The sequence below is a fragment of the Barbatula barbatula genome (assembly GCF_947034865.1).
Source record: "Barbatula barbatula genome assembly, chromosome: 25".
In the NCBI taxonomy this organism is placed as follows: domain Eukaryota; kingdom Metazoa; phylum Chordata; class Actinopteri; order Cypriniformes; family Nemacheilidae; genus Barbatula; species Barbatula barbatula.
The window spans coordinates 9,220,948-9,241,034 of record NC_136788.1 but is presented as its reverse complement, the minus strand read 5'-3'; the positions used below and the strand labels follow the sequence as shown (position 1 = coordinate 9,241,034).

Below are 20,087 nucleotides of genomic sequence, written 5' to 3'. Positions count from 1 at the left end.
GTCATCACGTCAAATCACACAGAGCCCATCCTGGCTGCAGCTGGAGGAGGATAATCGATTTCTGGCAGTTTGGTAAGTTTTTAGTTTGGTTTATTTTATGTGTTTCATACAAAAAAAATATTTTGTTTTTGTATTTTGCACAACAGTTTGTCACAGTGTTGTTTTAAACGTGGAATGAGAGAGATATGGTCGCCAACAAACGTTGCTTCTACCTCAGAAATTAAACTAAGTCAGCCCACTGCTTAAACCCGTTTTACACATCTCACTTAATGAATATAGGATTATTTCAACCATTTATGAGGGTTTTGGTGAGCTAGGTAAACCGACTTGTATTTGGTAATAGATAAACTCGCGTTTGTGTTCAAATAAAATAATCTTTGACCAATTCAACTAAGATTCCTCCTAAATAAATCTCATACGAAATAACAAAGTCAATGTGAAGTAGCCCACACAGCTACCAAACTGCTTCACACAGAATGAAACGTCATATTTAACTGTGATGAGTGCGATCCATACAGATTTCATTACTAACAGATTTATAAATGTGTTTGCGGCGCTTATTTCTGTATTTACGGTATATCCGCAGAAGCAGATATGATGTTCTTTAGAGTGTTTTACATTCAGTTGGCCAAAAAGTTTTGTATGACAATATATTTGTAGCGATATTGCTTCCAACACCTCAAATCAATGCACGTACTTTGCTAAAGAGCGCTGCTGACTCCGCCTTTACGTAATGACGCTGTACGGAAAGAGGAGCGCGATCAGCTTTAAATGCATTTCCAAAAACACATTGACTTTCGCTACACCAACGGTATAGAAAATGCAATCCCAAATATTTGAACTCTTAATGTTAATGTATACAGGGAAAACATTTAAATGATCATTTTGCTACATTTTTGATTGACTATCTTAAGCGTATATAATAAACAGAATGGTTTCTAAATTTCAGCAAGTAACGTATCATTATATATTTCTTCTTACAGCTCTAACGTCACAGTTTGGTCCACTTTTGCACCCTGGGCTTATGAGTTTCTGTAAGTATTGACCATGTATTTATAAAACAACTTTTATTCAAATTTGTTTCTGGTTTTACTTCTGAGTTTTTAGTAACACTTACAATAAGGTTCTATTTGTTAACATAGGATGTTAATACATTTTAACATTTGGCAATACATTTTTAAATCAATCAATTTATCTCTGTTCACATTAGTTAATTCATAATGAATTCTAAAATATTATTAATGTTGAAAAATGTATTGTTCATTGTTAGTTCATATTATCTAAACCATTAATAAATGTTATGGAATAAAACCTTATAGTAAAGTGTTAATGAATTTTCTTTCACCATTTACTTCACAATTTGTACTTATTTCAATGGCTAACAGATTTTGTTATTTTTGGCTTTTTGTGTTACAGTCTCACCATTGATATTTTGGCTGGATTTGGTCATTTTTAAACCAAGCAAGTCATCCCAGGATGTCCAGTTACAACTGCAAGTCATGTAGTTTCTCGACAAAAATACCCACACCCACACAACACTCTCACACACCCGCACACAACACTCTCACACACCCGCACACAACACTCTCATACACACACAACACTCTCACACACCCGCACACAACACTCTCATACACACACAACACTCTCACACACCCGCACACAACACTCTCATACACACACAACACTCTCACACACCCGCACACAACACTCTCACACACACACACAACCCTCTCACACAGCCCCACACAACACTCTCACACAGCCAGACACAACACTGTCACTCACCCAAACACCAACACTCTCACACAGCCACACACAACAGTGTCACTCACCCAAACACCAACACTCTCACACACGACACTCAGTTTGAATGGAACATTTTAACTACAGACCAGTGTTTTCTTTGCCAGTGTTAGATGACACCTGTCACTTTGTTGCTATTGTTTGTTTTGATATGTAATGTATGAATATTTTTGGTCACTTAAATGTTGTAATATATATAGGAGTCAACATTTGAAGTGGGTCAAAAAAGTTACAAGAATAGGTATTGTTCTCGCCTTTTTGATCCACTTTAAATGTTGACTACTGTACATAGTCATTATATGTTGTTAATGTAATACATCATTCTTCAATACTGTTTTAAATGTTTTAATACTTTTTGTTTCAATGAAATGATTCAATAAAAAATTTGCCTGGATTGCCTTTTGATTCATAATGTCAAGTATAGCAGTTTTATAATATTAATAACTACAGATTTATATCCAAACTAGCTAAAATATATAATAATATTTGTAATTATTGCCAATACGAATTAAAGAGTAATTTGTCAATATAGGTATTACAGTAAATTGCAGTAAAAATATAGCAAAAATACAGTAAAGTACTGTGTTGTCTCTATACAGCAATATTTTTTGTACTGTAGTAATCTATTACAGTACAGCACTGTAAATCAAAATACAGTAACTTACTGGCAACCGTGCTGCCAGTAACGTACTGTAAAAATACAAGCAAATCGTTACAGTTTTTCTCAATTGTTTACACACATTTTCTGAAAGCATGCCTCATACTCTCAGAACTCTACACACAAATCAAAAAACACAAACACAATGGGCAAAACCCCTCAATTCTCCTGCAAAATTAAACTTCACATTCAAAACAATGTTCTTTCTTCTCAAAATTGTATTTTGTTTTCAAATGACACACACAAACCATCATATGAATAGACATTTATAAGAACCAGTTGAACACTGATGTGCTCTTTATAAAACACTATAATGAATGTAAAACACTTCTCCATTCATCATAATGACTTTGCTCTTTATATGGTTCAGTGTTACACTTACTACAGACAGTTCATAAGTGTGTTGTAAAATATTTTTTGTATATATATATATATATATATATATATATATATATATATATATATATATATATATAGATATAGATATATATATAGATATATATATATATAATAGATTTTATAGTCAGAACACACAAATTCACAGTAACAAATATATTTTATTTTTCCAACAAAGAGAATGTACAGTGTACATCCCAACCAACGCAGAGTTGCACATACAGTGGTGTACATACAAAACAACAGAAGAATTTACTGTATACAGTTACAGTAAAAAACGATGCTGCATCTTCTCTTGGGTTTGGGTCTGACCACAGCACCTCATCCACATCACAAGCAATGTTTTTCAGTCCAGTCATGAAAAGCATTAGCTGTTATATCTCCACATGTGTCTTCTATAGCTTGGAGAAGGTGTATAGGCGTTTGTGACAGGTGTTTACACATGTGATGAGTCAGTGTTCATATTTGAATGGCAGTGTGTTCCTTGTGAAAACAAGAGATTTTTCTGCCCGAAAATTGTGCCAAATGCAGAGAATCGTGTTTAGTGTTTTGAAAAAAGTGTGTTTTAGATCTGCAATGTGAGTGTAAAGCAGGAATTGTGCTTGTAGTTTAGCAGAATTGGTTCAGGGGGTTGGTGCATGAGTTACATGTTGAGGCCATTGTGTCTCAAGTACCAATATTTGTGTGTAAACAATCGAGAAAAACTGTAACAGTGCATGCAATTTTGAATATATGTCCAAGTAACACTGTTCAATAATAGATACTATATTCTATTCGTGACCCTGCCTGTGAAATTCAGGCTGAAGTCTAAAAATCTAAATATGAGATAAGCCTCAAAGTTTGATTTCAAGCATTTTTTTTACTGAATATAGTGTATAATACATTTTTATAATATTAAAGATCTCAAGGTTATATTTGCCCAGAATGTTCTATACATTATGTAGGATGATTTTATGGAGAATGCAGTAAATCACAAACTTTAGCTGGGTTTTTACAGACTGATTCTCATTTGATGTCACATTTTGTATTCATTTTATTTCTTTATTCTTGTAATTGGCTAATGTCCCAATAGCAGGTTTCTAATGTAGAAGTAGTTTCTTCTAGCCTGAAATACGTTACAATGGAGAGCAAATAGAGATTTGCTTCTAAGTCTCACTCTCCTCAGATTAAACCCATGCAAATTTTATGCTGCCTTCAAAACAGAGATAAAAATGTACCAAAATCTGTTCGGATTTCATATCAATTTTAAAATGATCTTAAATATTTCTCATTAAATTATTCCTTATGGGAAAACCTCATGTATTTCACTTGTGAAATGTGTCATTCTGGAACACTTTCGTGTTATAATTCCCATGAAAACAATGGGATGTCATGGTGATATATTGTACACATGCCTTGAAAGTTTGTTTTACATGTGATAACATGTGTGATCCCATGAGTTTCACATTGAAATTTAAACGGGATGCAAATTAATGCTAATAAGAGAAATCACACATTTAAAAAAAAAATTCACATGTGAATTTCAATTTTCTGTAAAGGCATTTCAGGAATTCATTTTATAGTTTTTTAAATATATTTTTATTCAAGCCAACAATCGTCTTTTTGTGTCTCCTTTTATCCTCAGGAATCAGGGTAACAAATAATACAAACTTTTTTCTGTAATTTAAAGCACACATTACTTAAAAAACTTTTATTAAAAAGCATTTTATCAATCAGTCTGTGATGCCAAATTTTTTTGTGAAAGATAGGCTAAATAGCCTACTTCCACTAACCGAATGACAGCCGCAGAAAGTAATCCATTTTCATTTAATATTTATCTCTATTCACCATGTCCTCCGACCACCTTTGTGCAATGAATGTTTCATGTGTATCTAGGCATCTATCATTTAGATTCAGAGGTTTGCACAAGTATCCTGAGGGAAGGAAAAAAGATGCCGCCTTGTACGGAACATACAATGAGCTTTCGTTATCAAGAATCTGTTCGGCAATGAACCAGACACGTGTCTTAGCGAGGAACCGAAAGCGTGCTGCCGGCTACAACGTTCCAACTGCTTTGATCTCTTTTCGCCGAACACAGTCCCTGGACCATACAGCAACACATCACTGAACACTTTGCTAGATGATGTTACGCGCTTCTCTCATCTCTTGCCTTGAGGTAGTTACTTCAAAACCGGGAATTAAAGCTCCAGGTTCACAGTAAAAGTTGTGGAGCGAGTAATTCTTAGTTGCTGATGAGTTGTAATCTAAAGCAGAATTACACGTTTGGACCGAGGGCGACGGGCCAAATTCTCCATTAAACTCTTGATATGGTCTTATTAGTGTCTTGGAGACAGGAAGTTATATGAATCACACAGATTGGTCTGGAGATTGGTTCCACCATAGATTTCCATCTGTGTTAAACATCACTGGCATTATACTTCACAACTAGCCATTTACACCTTTGTAAGACACCCATTATGGCAATGGTCCTCAACAGGGGGGCCGTGGCCCACGAGGGGGACCCAGAAGACTTCCAGGGGGGCCTCAGGATTACTTATAATTTCAAGATTACTTATAAGAACTAAAGAACAAGATATTACTTATTATTTGCCAATTTTTATGTTGATAATTTTTTTTCCAGTTAATATCAAGCTGTAAAATATTTTATTGGGTTTTTTAATTCAAGGGCCTTTGAGTCAAAATGGGAGTCAGTGTTGCTTTGTTAACAACGTTCTTCAAAATATCTTCTTTTGTGTTCTGCAGAAGAAAGAAAGTCATACACGTTTGACATGATGTGTGGGTTAATTTTGGGGTGAACTGTCCCTTAAAATGCATCTTGCCATAGACTGGTTTCTATTGCATTTCTCATTTTTAACAATTAAAAACATTCACTTGTTACCTAAGGAGATAATATGACATTACTTGTGTATACATTTGTATATTTAAACAACAATATATTTATGTTAATTAACAAATTATTTAAAAAAATGCCTTTCAAATGCAAATCAAATGTTTGATTGTAGAAACATGTTTTCCTCCAATATAAAGGAATCGTTTAAAAATAATCTGTCATCATTTACTCATCCTTTATTTCAAGTCTGCATAACTTTCTTTCTTCTGCATAACATAAATTAATATATTTTTAGGAATGTTGGTAACCAAACAACAACGCCACCAATTCACCTGCATTGGTTTTGTGTCTATACAATGGAAGTGAATGGGTACCGCTGTTGTTCGGTTACCAACACTCAAAATATCTTCTTTTGTGTTCTGGGGAAGAAAGAAAGTAATACAGGTTTGAAATGACAAGAGGGTAAGTAGGCTAAATGATGTAAGATGATGTAAGTCGCTTTGGATAAAAGCGTCTGATAAATGACCAAATTTAAATGTACCATGTATTTTTTCCAGAATTTAAAACGCTATGTGACATATGTCATTGTTACTTTAATGATATAACAGCAAGTTTTCTGAATTCTAATCATAACCACGCTGTCAAGTCACAACAAAGAATGCCTCCACTTCAGCCATGATCAAAAGGCCCTGAGAGCCCGTTCATAAACCGCTTTCTGCTTCATCTCAGAGGCTATAAAACCAATTTAGCCGTTTATGATTTGCTTTATTGCCGGAATTAAAGTCTTAATTAAAAGTCAGCAGAATGTATATCAGTGTTGCACGAGATGATTGATGTCACCAATGAAGAACCTTCAATGCTTTCGAAATCTCATTTGACAATCACATCAAGCCGAGAAACACCAACACATGCCTTGTCCATCAACATAATGTCTCTCAAGTAGGATTTCAAGCTGAGACTTCACAGTGAATTTGGAACTCAGTATGGGTCTGAAATGATAGGCTCCAAGTAGAGCAATGACCAGACACGTTGTAGAGAAGGAAAGGTAAATGTGCCAATGGTAAGGATTGACTGCAGTAATGCATTCTGTATTTCTTTGTATATAACCGTATGGGTATCCTACAATTAAGGGCTTACAATAAATCATGTCTTGAAATCCCTTCGTCCCTCCCAGATCATTGTCTATTGTTACAAAAAATGGTTAAATAAAAACACACCAGATTGTGTTTTTTAAATGGCTTTAAAAGATAAAACAGCAGTGGATTTCAAATACAGCATGGATCAATATACACAGACCTCTGAGATTTGCAGTCTTACAGTAGCCAGCCCTAAAATACGCCATGATTCAAACCATTGTCCCTCCCATCAGCACCATAACTCACTATAGGTCACCACTTTTATTATTATTTAAGGCAAACTCGAACAGCGGCGGCCTACGCCTTTGTTCTACTTAAACAAGTTTAGTAAAAGATTAAAAAGTTTCCAAACGATTGCAGTCCTGGAGTAATAATGCAGAGCCCAAAGGGGTCCCTTCTAGGTCCTATAAATAACTTCCGGTATTGCAAACGGACAGATGCGATCTCTCCCAGCTCGTTTCATGTGGGAGACAAATGGTTCTTTGCTTAAGCAAGTGCTGTAGCAGCACTGTGAGGCTACACAACTTATGAATGGATTATTAAAAGATCCCTTTGTGTCATACTGAGAACACTGAGCAGAAGCTTGTGGACTTAATCCTATACTGTTGAGGCCATTAAGGTGCCTTAGGTATCAGAGATGTATTGTTTACTGTATCTCACCTTGTACTGTATTTAAACAAAGATCGTATTGTACTGTAAACACAGCAGTTTCCAGCAGGGATGGGGAAGGTCAGTAAACATGCTCAGATTCTCTTCGACTGTTCAGAAATACAGTGAGAGCCAGAGAGATCAGGTCCGATAAGGTCAAACGGGCTTCTCTGGTAGAAATAAAAAAAGGAATAAATATCAAAATAAAACTAAACGTGCTTCAATATTTACTCACATAATAAAGTCAGGCACAAAAAAGACAAAAAACACCAATAGTAAAAGTATGGACTACACTTTATTTAGGTACTTGTTTTTTATAAATATACTGTATTTTTTATTATTATTTATGTATGAATTAGTTTTTTATTTATTAACTGTTTTTATTAATCTATTTGTCTTTTTATTTATGTATTATGTATTTACTTATGCACTTGTTTTCTTTATTTGTTTGTTTGTTTTATGTTGTTATTTATGTATTTGTTTTAATTCAATCGTTAATTTACTATTTGTTTTTGTATGGGTTGGTTTTTGTTTATTTATGCAGATGCGTTTATTTAAAGTGAGTTACACTTTGTTATTTGTTTTTTTACCATTCGCGAGTTCCATGGGGATCAAACCCATACCTTTTACGTTGCCAACGCAATATTCTACCAATTGAGTAGATTGAGGTCAGAGGCAATTGACTTCCTGATTTCGTCTTATTTCCAAACATTATAAATCCACCTAGAGATGCAACTATAGAATGGATATACACATCCAATTATGTTTGCCGCAACAGAAAACTGCAACAAGCAGCTGGCGTTAATTGGCAAACCGGAGATGATCACAACCTTGAGAATCGGATGCGAAACCGCCAACACCCAAATGCTCACGATAACAAGCACTACCGCTTCAGATTCGGCCAAAGCCTGCAATTTGCTTGGATCAAAACAACAGGACCACAATCTGGCCACTTTGTCTTACTCAAATAATGGGATTCATGGCAGGGTGGGCAGGAGTATGGAATTACATTTCTGACTCATAGGAGTCACCTCAAACCGCTTGTTGTTACCAGACTATATCACATTTCAATTCCAATCCAAAAGAGAAAGGCATTTATATTATCATCAAGTGAGCTTAAATGCTATGTCATTTAGGTAATGAAGGTCTGGCCTTGTATCTTTTCTGAATGACTGAGTTATATCGGCACAAAGCCGGATCAGAAAATCAAGTAAGTGGGAGATATTTGCTTAGATGAAAATATGTGTTATTGTTCCATAGTTTAAATACAATCATCTTATTAAAGCTGATGTGTAAATGTGCATTGTGTTTTTTGAGTGTTAAAACATCTATTCTATCCTCAATTAATATGCAGAAACAACTAACAACAGATCATGCAAAGGCCCCTGAAAAGTGTAAACAGTTGTGTCCTTTTTCAACATTGTTTTGTTTAAAGTGATTATTCACCCAAAAATGAAAATTCGGTCAACATTTGCTCACATTCTTGAAGAATGTTGTTAACTGGCACCCATTGAATTGCATTGGTTTTGTGTCCGTACAAAAGAAGTGAACGGGTGCCGGCGCAGTTCGGTGACCGACTTTCTTCAAATTTGTGTCATACAGGTTTAAAATGACAAGATGTGTAGACATTTTTGGGTGAACTATCGCTTTAAGTAGCAACTGATAGCAACAATCATTTTACCAAGTGTCTGAGTTTGGGGCGGGGCTACCTGATTGTCTGACCAATGGAAGATGAGAAAAACACTCCAAAACATGTCTGAAAACAAGTCATTATCACTGTAATTATGTGATGCGCACAAACTACACATTTTCTGTTTTACACAATTAAAAATGATCAAGGTTTGTATTAATAAACATGTTCAAACTACACACACACACACACACTAAAGTAGCTCTAAACCTCTTGCTAATACTGTATTTATAAATACGCTTAATAAATGGTAAATGAGACATAAATTAGCTAACTTTTGATGATCATAAAACATCTGTTGTGATGAAAACTGGTTATGTGCTTTTAAACCGGTGTCCAAAAACGCATTTAAACCTGTGAAACTCGCCACAGTCCCTTATCTCACACTGAAACCTGCATTTGGTTTTGCAATTTACCTCAGCTGTGACATTTTGACCCCATTCTCAGACTGTTCCTTCACCGCTACAGTCTGGCACAACTGATGCCACTCAAGTGGAACAGCAGGTCTAGGGATCTACTCTGGATGCGTGTGACGACAAACTGCTTTTTTGATAGTCAAATGTGAATTTTGGGATCCAGAGGGAGGGCCAAGCACTTTCGTACTAGTAGGAGATACATTGATTATGATTCATTTCCATTTAATTTCAAAGCATCAGAAACTGTGCACTGCCATCAACTCAAGTTAAAGAACCACACATTAGAAAGTTCAGATTCACATATAATGGAAAATACTCTGTAATCCTATGCATACACCTTATTACACTTGATTATGTTTTCTCAAAGGCTCCACGTGGCAAATACAAAACAAGAGGAATGACAAAATACACTTGTATTGACACGCAATCTCATTAGGTCTCCCCCTGAGTTTACTGGTCGATACAAATAAATCATTCAAAAGAACATAGCGTGAAACTCTTTTAGTTGAAGCTCCCCAGATATGAGCAGCTCTTAAATTTGTTACACTGACGTGTGCTATCTGATGGTCGGAATATCTACAACCGATACTATTGATTCAATCAAATCCAGCAGTCAAGGTCAGGGTGCTTTACAGTTACTGTAGAACGTTCCAGACTTCGCAATCTTTCTATTTTAAAGAAACAGTTCACCAAAAAAGGAAAATTCGATCATCATTTACTCACCCTCACGGTGTTCCAAACCTGTGTAAATTCATTTGTTCTGCTAAACACTAGGAAATATAGTTGTGAGTATGTTTGTAAGCAAACAGATCTGGGGCACTATTGGCTTCCATATTAGGGGGAAAACCACTTTGGTAGTCAATGGTGCCCCAGAACTGTTTGGTTAGTTGTTCAAAACATTTTATTTTGTGTTCAACAGAACAAATAAATGAATACAGGTTTGGAACATCTTGAGGGTGAGTAAATTGACCGAATTTTCCTTCTTGGGTCAACTATCCCTTTAATTCACTTTGATTTATATAGCGCTTTTCACAATGTGCATTGTTCCAAAGCAGCTTTACAGGAGGAAATAAGACAAACAGAAAAAAGGTCAAACACAGCGCAGTGCATGGTGTGCACTTTTAACACCCCAAGATCAGACACTTGCCTCAATTTTAATAGACAACCCTCTTAAAGTGGATGCGAATTAAGGTCAGAGCCGTGGCCTAGTGGACACATTTAGGCTTGGTGCTCACTTGGAAGATGTAGGTTCGAACCTATCTCCTTTTTTAACCAATGGCACAGATGGACTGTCCTAAACTGCTGGGCGAGAGGGTTCAAATGCAGATAATCTTGCACTCTTTGCTTCCGAGAAGTTCATTGGTGTTGGCAGATGGCACTGGTAGTCTCATCGATCTGTTTTATGAGAAACAAGCTGAGCAGGTGCAGTTTTAATGAACAAATCTACCCCAAACCTTCAAAAGGTGAAGATAAGGGTTTGAAATGCAAGAATGTAATTCAAACTAATTAGATAACCAGAAATCATTAATTCCACCACATCATTCCTAAACTGTGACTATAAAGCATCATCTGCGGAGCTTCTCAGGGCTGAATTTCATCTCGTTTTATGTAAATTCGGCTTAATCCATGACGGTTTATGCTAAGCACTGAGGTCAGCGGCTTCACATCCGGGGTGAAGATTTCCACCACCAAAGCTGACGTGTAGAGATAGTCGACATAATGTGAGGGTTATGCCGGACTCCCCGCCGCTGTAATGGGCTCATTAAGCATCTTTAACATGAGGGAAAAAATGTCTGCTCAGAATCGGTGGGGGGGATTTGGAGAACAGTCTCCTGTCTCAGTTACCTGTGGTGATGCTGCAGGTGCGAGTAATTGATTACAAGACGGGCATTTCACAACAGCAAACTCAGCAAAGAGAAAGAAAGACATCCAGCCAAGTTACTTTTGATCATCATGGGATGGCCCACAGAGCTTAATGGGAACAGTAGCACGCAGCCGCAGGCTTGGCAGCGCTGTGGGAGATATGCGTTACGAAAGAGAATGGAACTGAGCCTTAGAATTCAACTTTTTTTAGACTGATATTTTGGTTCATTTGAGATGAATTGGGTTGTGCAATGATGACTGAGCGAGCTCGAAACTTCAAGATAGATTGCAAAGTTGTTGTGGTGTTGTTGAGTAAGTAGACTTACAGTTAAATGGGTAAGAGAGTTTTGTGCTAGAAGCATCAAGGTCAGGGGTTTGAGATTTATTTTTACATAATAGGTAGGTATACCATAAATGTAAACAAATACATGCATCTGTGTCAACCTCTTTTATTGGTCCTGGCATAATATTTCTGTGTTCTTGTTATGACTTTTAGTAAGACAAAAATAGAATCATGTCCTATTAGGGCAAATCGTATTCGGTGCGTGTGAAGATCAAAGATATGCGATGAGTTTTTATTTGCAGAATTCAACTGCAGAAAAAATTAAAGGACCGGGTTGGAATTGCAGAACTACATGTAAAAATCATTTGAAAGGCAAAACTGGAGTGATCATTTTTCTGCAGACGTATTTTGACATCCTCTCTTCCTCTGCTTGCTCAATGAGAAATTAGCAATGTATGTCCGCAAGATTGTTTTAGTTAACTATAAAATTAAAACTTTTCTGTTTATAGAAAATTGTATATAAAAATGTATCTGAAACTAAAACTAAACTATTGGACTACTGTAACAATATGTTTAAGTAGGATCCTTTGAATCATTCATACACAAATCAAACTGGTTTCTCACTTAAAGGTCCAGTGTATGAAATTTAGCAGCATCTAGTGGTGAGGTTGCGAACTGACCTATGGGTAAGCCCCTCCCTCGAACACAGATGAGCCAATAGCAGTTAAATATGAGTTGCACATGGACCGGAAAACTTTAGGTTTCAAAGAAAACATTGTAAGATCTGAAGCTCTCATCAGTTTTATGGTGTTCTATGCTACAAAAATAATAAAATGATTTGCCTGGGGTACTTGTAACAATACTTCCAGGTGTCCTGGTTGAATGAGGAATGGGATTTATTTGATCAAATTGTTGGCACAGTAACCCGATTCAAATCCCAGTGACGACAAAAACGTTTATAGTCATACTTTCACCAAGTTATAGTTTCAGATCATTAATGTCATCTTGTGCTTCAGTATCGTATCTCTGGCTGAAACTAGTTAAGTTAGTGAGTCAATGCTAACGTACGTTGTCGGTCATCAACGAAGGTCTACATTTCAGCTGTCCTTGAAAGACATTAGGAACTCCGATTGCTTGTCCAAGTCAGCAACAGTAACTAAGGGGGCGGGGCTTACCGATGGCTCAATTGCAACCAACTGCTCACTCCACCCCTCCCCTTCGAAGCACTACGATGGCTGACACAAAACTAAGATGTTATGACATTATTTATCTTGTGCTGAAGGATATAACATCAATGCGGAACACACTCTGTAGAGCACTTTGTGCCTTTAGGGCTACTGTTCCATGTATGTAGATAAAATGTAGATAGAAATAGCTCATTCTAAGGTGATAAAAACATAACGCTTCATTATATAAGGTCTTCATACGCCTCTGAAGGACATTGTTATGTATATTATATTACATTTCAGATCCTCAAAAAAAATACAAACCGCACCTTTAAAATAACAGTCATTGCAGCTAACAAGAGATGAAGACAAAATCACTTCTGTTCCAAAAAAAAAGCCATCATCTGACTTTAGAAGACTCAATGCTCGAGTCATTGGATGCCTTTTATGATACATTTATGATTCTTTCTTTTGATTCCAGCCCCAGTCTCCATTCACTTTTCATTACACAGATGTTTGTGTTCTTTCTTTGGTGAACTTTTCCTTTAATCCAAAGCCACTGCAAGCGCACTGTCCCTCCTCTCAAGAAACCATGCCCGCTAAAAGACTAGCAACAAAGATTTGAAGGCGAACAAACAAACACAAACAGAGCGCGAGCGATCGTCTGTTTTCTTATAAACACGCGCTCCGCTGTACAGCTACAGTGGCAGTCTGTTAAATCTACTGTATAACACATAACCAGAAGGAGCTGGTCACACACGGTTTCACATACTTTCACAATCATGTAACAAGATTCCTCAGACTGATGAGACATTTCAGAGAGACAGATTGTACCGTTTTAAATAACTCATAACTGCGAGCACAACACGAATGGGCGCGTGGTTGTTCCCCAGGGGGAAAAAACGAACGTTTGTTTTCCACATCCATAAAACTGCTATTCTATCTGAAGAAGCAAATTGTATATTGCCGTCATTTTTCATGATTATTGTTGCTTACGTGCCATTAACATAAAGATTGTATTGCAGCGCTAGTGTTAGGAACCTTCTAAACAGCATCGTAATAATGTAGCAGGCTTTCGATATGATGAAGAGGGTCACTTTGCCACACTGCAAGGCTTCATTGCACGCCAATCCGGCCCAGAGATGAAAATGAATAGCATCTGGTTACTGCTTGTTTATTCATGAGTATAATTAACTGCGTGTTATTACTGTTCTGGAGACAGTAGGTTTTTAACCAATGATAAGGGGTGCGTTTCTAAAAGGGGAGAGCGGAAATCATGTCCAAGGCCGATTTGCAAAGAATACATTATGCAATTTTCAGCATGTTGAGTTGACTTTTATGTTTGGGTTTTAGAGGAAAACCATTCACCATTCTGAATGAGCGCACATGTATTTGTCTCTATAATTTGGCTGTTTAGAAGGAAACAGAAACTTCAAACTGCGTCTACGTAATATGTCTTTAGATATTACTGTTGTATTTAACATTAAGCTTTGAATTGAAGCACAAAGGCTGTTTCACCTTATATGGTTAAACAGTAGCCCGACAATTAAAAATACTGCCTCCAACTGAGACCACATCCACAGTCAAGAGTCACTAAATGAGTTAGTGAACAATAAGCTGAAATGCAAAAAGGTAAAATTATGAACAGTAATTGAAGTTGGGACCAGGACTTGAAAGAAATTGAGTTGAAAAGATTTGGAACACTACCAAAACTCTATGTATTATGTACTTTGTACGTTACTTGTGATTTTTTTCTGTGTTTTTGCATGCAGTACAATGGAACTACAATGGTTTTATAGGACATCACTCTTAAAACTGTTGTGTTTAAAATAAGTGGTAAGTGGTGAGAGCTCAGTGGTAAGAGCATTTCGTAACAACGCAAGGTTGTGGGTTCGAGCCCAGGGTATTGCACATACCTATGTATAAATGTATATGATAATGCAATGTAAGTCGCTTTGGATAAAAGTGTCTGCCAAATGCATAAATGTAAAGGACAACGCATTTTGTTTTACTTTGAACTCAACCTTGTCCCTTATTTATTAAACAAAAAACATTACAAAATGACAAATTTCTGTGCCATTAACAAATGAACATATTTTGTGTTACTTTTAACACAACTTGTGTTGTCAATTTTACACAAATGGATCACAAAATGACACAAATATGTAAATAATTACACATAATGTGTTAAATAGCATAACACAAAAGATGCGTTGAATATTAACATATTATCTGTATATTTTACTGACATTTCCGTTGACGCCAAAATAAAACTCTGTGCAAATGTTAAAATACAGGTGAAACTAATACATAGTAAATATTAAATATGATCCATATTCATATTAATACAGCCTCTATTTTTAAGAATTGTCTTTGAGAATCTTGGTACTGTAAACACAGTATTATACAAATCACTGACTAAGTTTAGAAGTTACAATTTAATTATTAATATTAGTTTGGACGCACTGAATAAGTTATATTAGTTTTGACACTATCAATCAGGTTCGAATCCACCTTTCGCCAAACTAATTTTTTACATTGTCACTTATCATATCATATCGTACATGCATTTCTTTTTCAACAACGAATAGGAACATTTTTGTTTTGGGCTTTATTTCCAACGTATGATCTGTTAAACAATAAACAATAAATGTGGGTGAAAGCGACAAAAAAGGTCAACTTTTTGAGACAAAGAACCACCCCTTCCACAAGGCTGGCTACGGCCCTGCACTAGAGCCGTCATAATATCCGATTTTCACTAAATGATTATCATGGCCAAACAATTCACCATCGTGATATTATCCCGATATCTAAATAAATGTTTTCAATGAATGAATAATGCTATTAGTCAAATTCATATTTAAGTTTTTCTTTCTCTCTTTTTCCGCATACGAATCATATTTAAAATATGAATGTAGGGTGTTGTAAAGAGAGATTGTAACCATTGTGGCTCTTTAGGCAAAAGTTTAAACAGGACCTGAATAATAATTTCATATGTTCAGCAATAACACTTTATCGATAATCATGGTTTAAAATATCACGGTTATTGACAAACCGTCATGTTTTGACACCCTTAGTAATGATCAATACGTTCCATGACACCACCACAATACTGTTTAACAATCGAGATCTTTTCATTGACAAATCAAGTTTACAAGTTTCACATATAGCCTACCTATTTAGAAATCAAAGAAAAAAAACACCTACATTGAGTCACACAGCTGAGCGCTCACACTCACAGGACCAAACACATGAGGAACAAGAGGAACGATTTTAATCACTCGCATGTGCCTCATATTGTAATTGTATTGTCATAATTAGACTATAATTAATGCGGCACCTCAACGTCTAAATGAGCAACGGGTGCAATAAACTGCAATAATAAATCAATCATGCAGCGTAAGTTGACCGCGACACGTTATGATGCTGGCAGCGAGTCCATTACTCGACCTTTTCCTGTAATTACATCCCTCTGCTATCAAGACCCATTCGTTTCATTTAGCTCTTTTCTTTACAGATAAGCTTCTGTGTAATTGTGGTTTCTTGTGGAAGTGTGCTATGGGTGATGCTATGTATTACTGCAGGGTTGTGTGGGCAGGAAAATATGGGCCATTAAAACCCATGTGATGTGTAGAGAAGGGAATTATGGGTCACAACAATGAGGACAGGAATGCAGAGCAGAGAAGAAGATTGTGTACAGATTAATTTTTTCACTAATAATTTTGATTTACAAAACGCCAAAAAACAAACTATTACATTAGAGGGATAGTTCCAAAAATGACAATTCTGTCACCATTTAGTCACCCTCAGGTTGTTGCAAACCTGCATACATTTTTTGTTCTGCTGGACAGGAAGAATTGTCAGAAGAATTCAGAAGAATGTCAGTAACCGAACAGATCTCATCCCCCATTGACCGTAGTATTTCATTTTCTACTATTGGAGTCAATGGGGGATGAGGTCTGTTTGGTTACAAACATTCTTCTAAATATCTTCCTTCGTGTTCAGCAGAACTAAGAAATATATACAGGTTTGGAACAACCTTAGGGTGAATAAGTGATGACGGAATTTTTATTTATGTATGAAATATCCCTTTAACATAAGAAACATGTAAAAACAAATAACAAAAATAAACAAAGTTGAAGCTTGCTATACTTTCTGCTCTCTGTAAACATGCAGAATAGTGTTCATAATTGCAAAACCTATAAGCTCAACTCTCCTTTGATGGGTGTAGCTGACTGAATGCAAGATGGGTTTTTAGATGTGCCTTTACAACACTGTCTGATTCTTTTACACTGGTTGACCTTTCTTCCGTCGAGACTGCAAATTCCCTTTCCATCTCACTGTCAAAGCATGTAATTCAGTGCAATAACGCTTTGTGTACAGCAACATTGGTCAGCAAGCTCGGAAAAGCTTCGTACCACAAATCAGTATGATGGACAGTATGCTTGCCTCCTTTCTCAACTTTTTTCTACAGTTTTTCCATCAAACATCAGAAGTCTAGACCTAATAAGAAGGACATTGCCAATTTAGGAGTTTGATGTACTATTACGACACAAAAATCCAAGCAGACTATTTACTACATTAAATGTGCAAAAACATATTTGGTAATTGTTCTGTCATTGGTGCCACAATTAACATATTGAATAAGCACATTAACATATTGGTGATCACACCGTGCCGTCCTTAAAGTATATAATTACTAGTATAATGCTTTTATTTTTCATTTTATTAATCATTTTCTAATTGAATACCTTTTTGTTTGGAATTTGAAATAGTCCTTTTGCTTTAATGACATCACGCACACGTGCTGGCACGGACGTGACATGTTTGTGCAAATATTTGTATAAGGATCTTTAGCATTTCATGTTGAATTTCTTCAGCGTATGCAGCATCCTTAATGTTAAAATTCACATCCTTTTTAATGCAGTATCAGTCTTTTGGACCACACTGTACATAAAGACCTTTTCAGTATTCTCCAACATGGTTCTCCCTCATAAACAACCGTGTGAACTATACAGGTAGCCAAAAGGTTAGCCAATTATACCAGAGGTTATTATAAATAGATGTCTTAAAAACTGTAGTAAAACAGTATACTGTATAATATCAAAAGTCAGAGAAAAGGTCGAAAAAAGCTATATTATGATATATATATGTAAAAACATGCACAGGAAAATGCTACCAAGGTGCAAAATATAGCCGCTTTGACTCAACGACATCACAGCTATGAGCAAAACAGTTTAACTGCTGCCATTAAGCACTGAATTCTCCGTTTTGGTATAGGAACTGTATTGTGTGTTTATAAATGGTTCTCACCGATTTCTCTAGAGATCTGGACAAAAGCCTCCACGCCACTTTCTCCATAATTCCCCTCAGATGCCAACGTGGAGACGTAGTTCCAGCCCATGGCGGTCACGATGTCCAGCATGGCTTGAGCTTGGTAGGAATCAGGCGGCACAACCCGAGAGAAGAAGTCGTACCGGGTATTATCGCTCAGCTCGGGCGCTGTGGATGCATAGCTGATCTGAGGGATCTGATACGGGAGGAGAAAGAACAAACTGTAATCCAAGAAAGCTTCTTGACTGAAGCCAAAATATTTGAAAGGAACAATTCACACGAAAAATTACAAATCATCTTTTTAGGTTTAGGAATATATGCACTATCCCAAAACGTAGTGTTTAGTTTTGTCTGGCTAAAAGTTTCAGCCTTCCTCTAAAAGCAAAGTTAATCATGAAGCACAGCCTGAAGCTACACGGATGACGCAGGGCCAATTAAAGCAAGCAAAGACCTCTAGGTGGACTTATAACATATGCGACCTGCAAAATACGTTTTGCCAAAAGCTATCGATGCAAAACACAGCCATCCCGTCCGGAGACGCTAAACGTGAAACAAGACTAAATAACAAAGACAAATCAGGAGTTGAGGTACAAAGAAGGGTGGTGAAGCCTGACAGAAGGCAGGTTGGGTAACGGCTTGTGGTGGCGACTGATGGTCTGATTGATTTCTCCTCAGCCAAAAGGCCAGGCTGTCAGGTGGAGTCCCAGAGGCTGAGCTCATCTACATTCATCAAAACAGCATGGCAGCAGAGAACCAGGCCCAAATACAAATGCCACTTGCCAGCTGGCAAATCAGGTATTGACACTTTTGGGCCCGCAATAACGTATCAGAGGCTTGAAATACAAAAGTCACGGATGTGTTGATATAAAACATGTCTGCGAAACATGTGTTGTGGGTGTTATGTGTGAGTGGGTAAGAGGGGTAATGTGTTATATATCAAAGATGTAGCACAATAAAACATAAATGCATGACTAGGTTGGGGGCGAATCACATTTCGTGTCTAAAACCGCACGGAAATGCGAAATGCCACTTTTTACATTTAAATAACAAGCTTGCGCGCGCAACAATTAAAATGCGTTGTCACTGTTTGCTAAAGTAGAAAAAGCACGGTTGCACACCTGCCTGTTTATCTTGATTGACAGGGGTTCCGTCCAATCAGGAGTAACTACCCCGGTCACACAAAAGCCCTACCTTCTCCGGTTTGACCGATTTGTCGTTGTCTTTTCTGACTTGTTATTAATACCTTTACGGGCAAACCACATCAATTACATATTATTAAAATAATTTACGAGTCAATTTTGGATGTAATTTTTGCATGGATTTCTAGCATCACATGTAAAGACATGGTTTCACCTGCGCAGACCTAAAGCCACGAGTGTCATTTCCACGTGAATATCGCCCGTTTGACCCTTGCATGTTTTGTCTGTTCATCTGATAAAGTGTCTTGAATGGCTCATGGCCTCACTTTGACATTGGTCAGGTGTTTAAACTCTACCTTCAAGGCCAGGTCGGGAACATTTCATTCATCTCCAAGTATCAAGAGTATGGGTGGTTTCAAATGCACCTTCAGTGTTTGAGTTAAGATTTCTTTGAAACGATGCCTGCGGAACTCAATTTCACGCTTGTGTTTTGAGTTTAATACAATATTACAGACCCACAAAAGAGATGCAGAAGACACCAAAATAATTTCTGTAAAGTGGCCACAGGGGAAATCAAATCTGATACTTTTCATATAATAATATAATATCGCTGATGGGGAGAAGCAAATAACCTTCATCAGCACTGCAGTTAACAATTTCTTCATGCAACACTATTAAAAAAATTAATACTAGTTTGCAATTTCTTTTATATGACACTGAGT

At 36.6% G+C, this 20,087-nt stretch overlaps 1 protein-coding gene across 1 annotated transcript in view; it reads right to left on the bottom strand.

Annotated features, from left to right (window-relative positions):
- grm8b (glutamate receptor, metabotropic 8b) overlaps positions 1-20,087 on the bottom strand; it is a 111,758-nt gene that overhangs the window by 56,473 nt on the left and 35,198 nt on the right. The window contains exon 3 of the mRNA XM_079450890.1: positions 18,206-18,422. Within this exon, the coding sequence (XP_079307016.1) occupies positions 18,206-18,422 (217 nt within the window). The remainder of the gene's footprint in view (positions 1-18,205; positions 18,423-20,087) is intronic.